Raw genomic sequence first — 7435 nt, forward strand, 5'->3', positions numbered from 1 at the left:
CTAATTAAGAAGAATGATAGTAATGGTTCTCATTTGACCTCCAGTGTCTGCCAGGGTGGAGAGGATGGTTTAGACTGAGGAAAAGGACAGGGGCGTTTAGGGGACATTTAATCCACTGCTCATATATATATATCTTCGCTCCTCCTCCTCCTCCCTTTCTATCTCTCTATCTCTCTCCCTCTCCTCTCCCCTCGCCATCTCTTTTCCTTTTTGAGACAGAATCTTATTCTGTAGCCCAGGCTAGCCACAAATTCATGGTTATCTTCTTGCCTCAGCCTTCCAAGAGTTAGGATGATAAGCATAATTCACCATGCTCAGCTCACCTTGCTGGTTTCTAAGACAGGAAAAACTGGATGATTTTTTCCAAACTTCCCCAGCTACTTGCAGAAAAGAACCAGAACTATAAACCATGTATTTTCCCTCTCAACCACAAACTCTATTGCAGAACTTTCACGGGGTCAGGAATGCTGGTGCTGACCGGGAAGCAGAGCTCATGAGTCCTCAGTATCCTTTCTTACCAAAGGCTGGTACAGGAGCCAGTGCCAGAGCTACAGAAGTGGTTTCTTCCTCCTGGGGCTTGTTTATGGCAGCATCAAGGCCTCCTCCACCCAAACCTTATCAGAAGCCAGGATGGACTTGTAATCTACAGCTGCCAGCGCCTTGCCCAGACTCTCTGGGGAGGGACATTATCATCACCAAACAGCTGACCACGCACAGGACTCTAGGCCACCATGGTTTACCGAGCTTCAGGGAAGCTGAAAGCCTAGCTTTGGAGCCTGGGAAAAGCAACTACTTGTTACTCCATTCAGAGTCCCAGTGGGTGTTGTCTGCTCCTATTGATACTGGCCAGGTCTAAAAGAAGTAACATCTTCCTGGATCACAGAGCTCTCTTGTATAAATGGAGTGGCTGTTATTAGCCTACCAAGAACCAAAAGCACCCCCAAAAGGAATCTACCATCCTGGGGTTTCCCTGACAGAGATGGGTTTGACCTGTCTGTCCCCTTGGCCTCCAGACAACCTTCCCTGAATGTCATTCAGTCTTCCACTAAATGATGAAATGTCCCTTAGAATTGGGATCTTTTAGGAAACAAGAAGATAGATGCATACTTTGAGCTGAATAACCCAAAAGAATAGAACCCCAAGGATGAGCAAACATTCCTAGATCCTAACACTGTCCTTGCATCGAAACAGAGAGGAACAAATGAAAGGACTATTTCTGTGGCACCCCCCTGCCATTAGTGGGTTCCAGTAGTCTATTCATGACACAGGGGCACTGACGTCCCCCGCCCAGGCCCTGGATCCCTTCTTTCCTCACACAATCCAGACATAGGCACCTAGCTTCCCTGGCCTAACTCGGACCAAGAACACCCAGGACACACTGCATGATTGTGTACAAAGTTGTGAAGTATGAAATGAAATGAGAATGCTTACAATTTTCAGAATAGCCCACTTTTCACCCATCCAATGTGGGTCAAAAGTGTTTCTGGAGCCTTAGCGGGGAGCCGAGTCTTTATCAAAATTCTAGGAAAGAGCCCCCAAATCAAGCATGACAAATTATTACTCTTGCATAGATCCTCTCCGTGAGGTCAAAGGTAGTTGTAAATGAGTAATAAGCCAAGGGTTTTCACACTGTGCGCTCTCAGAAATAACTGCTTTCTCGCTAACTTGTACCACTGGCATTCAGCCATGTGTGGCCCCAGTGCACAGATCCTGGGGCTCCACTTCTGTCTAACAGGGTAAGAATGGTGGTTAATAAATGGCAGCCGAGGTGACAGGAGCCCTTGCTAGGAATGGCAGACAGTCTTGCCTCAATCTGTGAAAAGGGTCATCCTCTGCTCACCACTGGAGGTCTGTGGAAATCAGGGTGTGCTTGAATTATTTTTAGTATTTGTTGATGATATAGTCCAGTCACTGGGTACCTGCAAGGGAATTGGTTCCAAGACTGTTGGAGATACTCAAGTCTCCTCTATAAGATAACTTGGCAGTTTTTAGTTGAGGGTCCTCCCATGTAGTTTAAATGATAAGGTTGTTTGCAATGCTTAATACACTGGAAATCGTTAAACTAGTTTCTGGAATGGCAAGGAAAATCTGTACATGTTAGGTAAAGATGCTGCTGCTGGAGGCCTGAGGCCACAGCATAGGAACCGGATGTGCTCAAAGGAGGGCCTCCCAGATGACCTGTGGAATGCCAGAAGGAACATCTGAGTGTGCTTGTGTATGACTGCAGTCACATCACATGGACTGGTGTGCTCAGTGTGCGACAGATCAAAATTTTGTTTTTTGGAACTTCCTGAAATTTTTTTTTCCTGTATAATTTCCAGCCATGGTTGGTTGCTTCCACAGATGTGGACACAGAAGGCCAGCTTTACAAATGTTCTGAATGACTAAGAATGAGACGATGGAATAGGGTGCAGAATGTTCAGACAGCATGTTTTTAGAGACCTGTGAGAATATTCACAAAAGGACAGAAGTTGGGAGCTACCTCCTGATGTGGGGGGTGGGGGGCATGGAAATGATGTCACTATACACCTAGGTTATCTTTTGTGACATCCACATGCTAGTCTGACCCAGGGCAACTAATGAAACACCACAAAACACAAAGAAAGGGTTTCCATTTGAGAGGGAGATGCTTGTCGGCAGTATGGAATGTTACCTTCTCTACACAATACATGATCTGCTACATTTTTATTAAAAACAAAAGTGTACATATGTCCATAAAGCTGTACAGTCTTCCATATAAAAACACTATTATACAATTAGTAACCTTTGCCTTTTCTGTCAGAATAGCTTACAAACTTACCACTATTACTTATTTTTACTTAATAAGAGAGACAGGCCTGCTCAACAGTCCAGCTCTGGGGGGTTTTGTCATTTTTAAAGTGAACATCGACAAGAAAGAACAGATCTCAGCATGAGACCAGGCGGCTGCTTCTAAAGAGGCAGGGACTTGTTTGGGGACAAGACACAAGAACCATCAGTTGCAATTCACAGCTTTGTCTGAACCCACAGCTCGCATCTGTGGGCCCAGAGTTAACTTTAAAGCAAGAGAGATGAAGCTGCCTGGGAAGGCTATGTGAAGCTGGAAGCTGGGGGTGTCAGAGCAGGCTGGGCAGAGTGTTTGGTAAATAGCACCTTTGAGTAGAAACTGAGGAGTTAAGAAATCCAGGAAATGGGATGCCATGGCGGTCGAGAGAAATGGGGAAGGGGGGGGTCCTCATTAAGGAGAGGGTGATCGGCTGATTCTACCTCTGTCCTTCAGTTTGAGAGACTGGAGGCCTTCTGAGGACCCCTCATCAATGTCACTGAACCTGAAGGAAAGCCATTTCTTCCCAGTGTTTTCCAATTTTCTCCAACCCAGAACAGTAAATATTGCACACATCTATAGATAAATTTGGATTTTACTGAGAGAGACAACCTCCTCCACAGGTGCTCTGAGCACCAAGGAGATAAAGCTGTGCCCAAAGTTTGGCTCTTAGTGGCAGCCCTACCAGAGTATCAGGTAGGCCTGCAGTGCACAGGCACTCTCTCTGCAGCTCAGGAAGATCTCTGCAAGGCCCACCAGCCAGCCAGAACCCCTAGGAGAACAGGAAAAGCAGGTCTCTAAAACCCACCAGTGCACCAGGAGGGGCTGGGAGGCCCAGTCTCAGAGTTTCCTGGGACTATTGCACAGTGATTGAGAACTCTTGTCCTAGGAAATAGGGCCTTCCAGGACCCAACCACACCAAAGAGGGGAAGGAGGAACGGGAGTCTTGAAGAGAAGGCAGTTAAGAAAGGACCTGGAGTTCCCTGGAGCTTTGAGCCACCTCTAAAGGAATAATGGTAGCAGCATTCGGACTTTCATGTGGTTCCCAAAAGGAGGGTTTAGGAAAAGGGAGGGGGGGAAAACGACCCCTCTTTGGGTCCCAAAATTCCATTGCAAATCACCCCTAAATTATTCGCCATCCATCCATACAAAGCAGCGCAGCGCAGAGCAAAGGTTTTGTGCGGTTCCCCTCCATCTACACCCAAAGTCTTTGCACATCTGCCTTACATCCCACCCTCCAAAAATGTCCGCATAGATTCCTGGCTGGGGAACAAGCTTTCCAGGCCCCTGAGGGTAGAATCAGAAGTGAGACAAGATTCCAAGAAAACCTGCTTAGAACAGAAGGAACAAGGAGAGGTCTTTCACTCTACCCAGGATCTCATCAGAAAAACAAAAGGAGATTAGGCAATGTAGTATTATTTGAGACCAGGCTTAACTGCCCCTGAGTGAGAGAGGAACCAGGCATACAGGCATCCCGGCTGGGACAGTAACCCAGGGCAGATCTTGACCCCTCTCATTCACAGTTGCTCCCTTTTCCCACCTCCGGGGGATCAGCCTTGAATCCCCCTTTACCTTGGCTAGGCCAATCCCCAAACCACTCCCCTAGGCAAACACTGGCTCATGGACTCAATAACAGTTCTTTCCAAAGGCACCTGGGGAGGCCACTTCCAAGCAGCTCCCTTTAAGGATTTTTTTTTCTTTAAAAAAAAAATCTTTTGGTTTTTTTTTCTCCTCTTTTCTTAAAAAAAAAAAAAAATAGCATGTATAAATAGCTCTTCATTTAAAAACACAGTTCCCCAGGTTGAGGTATACGGTGGCCTGTTGTCACGGCAGCTTGAGTACAGTAGAGTGCCAGGGTAGGGTGGCTCTTCTTTAGCTGGAGACAGCCATCACATAGTTCTTCGAGGGGCTGCTCCTGCCCAGCATCATTTGCTTCTTGCAAGTGAGGAGCCCATAGGAGGCAGCCACCGGGGCCTCCTCGTACAGGACACAGATGGAACCATCCTCTCCGATGCGGTAGGACACCTCATAGGGATCAACCCACAGGGTCAGCTCACTGGGCAGCAGCCGGTGGAGCTGGGGCTGGCTGAGTCCAATCTGGCTGGCCACCTTGCTAATGATGGGGTCCATCTTGTGGTTGATGCGGATGCAGCGGTAGCCAGAGCCTTTGGATGGTTTCTCTGGAAACCAGTGGTGTTTGTAATGATCTGTGGAGGAAGAACAAGAGAGAGAGATGCCTGGTTAGAAAGCATTGTCTCTGATGTTTACCACAAGGGGGGGCTGAGAGCAGAGGGCCTGGAGAAAAGGAAGGATTCAGCGACAGTGTTTCTGAGCCTCTCCTTAAACTCCCCCTGCCACTTAGAAAGATCCCTGGGCCCTTTCCAAGTGCGTGTACATTGGAAGGCAGCGCCAGAGCTTTCAGATAGGTGCTCTCCCGGTGGTCAGGGATATTTTTGGTACAATCCATCTTAAGGAAGTTAGGGCTGGTATGAACGGGCAGGGCCTCTGAGGACCCAGACACTGAAATCTCAAAGTCCAGTAAGCGGCCAACATTGCTGGCTGTCCAGCAAGTCACCAGGCCTCCCATCCCTCCCCCCACCAGAAGAGTTATAAGATCTTCAAGCAAAGGTAAAGGAATAAAAAATGGTTTTGTTTTGATGAAACAGCTGTTGGTCCTCAGATCGGTGCCAACATGTTGAGAGATGGCTATCACTGCCCAAGGCAGCCAACCAGCTTTAACATCTGGGGACAGAGGCGAAAGGGCTGCTTATCACTCCTTCACCTCCTGGCCTCACACCCTGCCTCCATAACACGGCCCCCCCCTCCCCGCCCCCAGCAGGCTAGACTACTGGGCTCTTTTCTGTACTACAATAGGTGGCAGATGGCGAAGAGGGACCAAAAGAAAAAAAATACAAAGGGGGCCCAGATTACAACTTCCAGCGGGTAAACAAGCGGCAGAATGGTCCTGTACAATGGTAGGCCCAGGACGACAACTGTGGCTGGGTCTCGAGTTGTCGAGAAAGTTCAGTTGCACATAAAGTCGCATAGCTTGGCCTGGCTTCGTGGCGCACAGCATCCCCCGGGGGGTCTGAAGGTCCAAGATTCAGAGAAAGATCTCAGTTTGGACTCTGAGCGCAGACACTGGCTATTCCCGTGGTGGTGTTAGGGCCTCAGAATATACCCAAGGAAGAGGGTCAGCGCCCCGGGAGAGAGGCGGGGATTGGAGGGCGGGGAGGCAGGGACCTAACCGAAGGGACAGAGGACCACAGACAGTCTCGGAGATTAGAGCGAGGCATCCGAGACCCGGAGTTGCTCGCGTATGGGAGGGGGGGGGTCTCCGTCCCCAAAACAGTGGGGAAAGACACCCCAGGCAAGGAGGGACCCTGACGTGTGCTCACCGGTCAGTGCGTCCTGGAGCGCCCTGCTGAACACCTTGAGTCTCTGCTCGCTCACACAGCCCCGCGTCCTCAGGAGACTGGAGAGGAAGCCCACGGCGGCGGCGATCTCTGGGAGCATGTCGGTTCTCTTCCCGTGGCTCATGCCGGGCGGCTGGGGAAGTAGGTGTATTATTAGGAGGAGGGTGGTCTGGCCGCCGCTCGGGGTTCTGCCCGGACTTTCCCCGGGCTGCGCCTTTCATACCGCTCGCGGAGGCGGGGAGCCGCAGACGGCGCCCATTGGCGGAGGCTGGCGGATGGGGGCGTGTTCTCCCGCCGCCCCGCCTCCCGCCTCCGCCCGCGCCCGCCCCCGCCCCCGCCCTCCCGCTCGCCCGCTCGCCCGCGCCTCCCGGGCGCTGAGGTCATCGCTCACTGACGTCAGTATTGGGAACCAGCGCCGGACTCCCGAGCGGTGGGAGGCGGGCGGGAGAGGGCCCAGGACCTGGGCAGAGGAAGCGCGCCACACCGGGCATGCCCGGACGTCGCCTCTGCACAGTGCCAAGGCAGCGGTTGCCTGCCGCCTCCTCCAGGGTGCCCTCGCCGGTGCTACTTCTCCCACGCCCCGCGATACCCACAGAGTCGTTCACCCTGGCGCCTGGTCATCTCTGCTACTCTCTCCCAGCTCGTCCGAACCGGCTTCTCAAGTTTTCAGCAATGGGGATGTATTCCGTTTGCTTCCATAATAATTCCACCTCCCCCAACAAATTCTGCTCTTCCCCTTCAGCAATTGCCTAAAAGCAATCAACTCTCACTGTTTGGTGGCAGGGATGTCGAGGAGAAACTTTTCTGTGCGTTGGGTTATTTTTCCAGTTCTCACTTTCCTTTAAATGGCTTTTTTCCTCCGTAAGTAGTCTGATGTGAACTGTACAAAGTTTCCCGTCGGCTCCCTGCTCCTCCCTTTTCGCTGATTCGTCTTCCTTCCTCTTTGTGGACGGAGGCTTTTGTAAACACTAGCTCCCCAGAAGAAAGGCTTCGGCTCTGGCTTAGGCTACACTCTGGGGCTCAAGGACTGGTGCCAGGAAGCTAGGCAGACTACTGAGGGGCCAACTTGTCACCCACACCTCTGAGCCCAGCACGGGATCTGGCCTGCAACAAGCCCGTGTTTGTTTGTTTTGTTTTTTGAGTTCTATGCCACCTTCAAGAAGCCGTGCCCCCAGGCTTCTCTACCTGTCCGCTGCCTGAACCACCAGCCTCCCTG

General features: G+C 50.8%; 1 protein-coding gene across 1 annotated transcript; it reads right to left on the minus strand.

Moving 5' to 3' along the window:
* Nucleotides 1-2670: 2670 nt before the first annotated feature.
* On the minus strand, nucleotides 2671-6441 carry Btg2 (BTG anti-proliferation factor 2). Its single transcript, XM_052736558.1, has 2 exons — nucleotides 6202-6441; nucleotides 2671-5010 (listed from the first exon to the last, which is right to left on the minus strand). Exons 1-2 carry the CDS (start codon nucleotides 6341-6343, stop codon nucleotides 4676-4678), a joined length of 477 nt encoding a protein of 158 aa, XP_052592518.1. The 5' UTR covers nucleotides 6344-6441; the 3' UTR covers nucleotides 2671-4675.
* Between the last annotated feature and the right edge of the window lie 994 nt (nucleotides 6442-7435).

Source organism: Peromyscus californicus, unplaced genomic scaffold (assembly GCF_007827085.1).
Source record: "Peromyscus californicus insignis strain IS unplaced genomic scaffold, ASM782708v3 Scaffold_14__1_contigs__length_90479793_seg_2, whole genome shotgun sequence".
Lineage (NCBI taxonomy): Eukaryota > Metazoa > Chordata > Mammalia > Rodentia > Cricetidae > Peromyscus > Peromyscus californicus.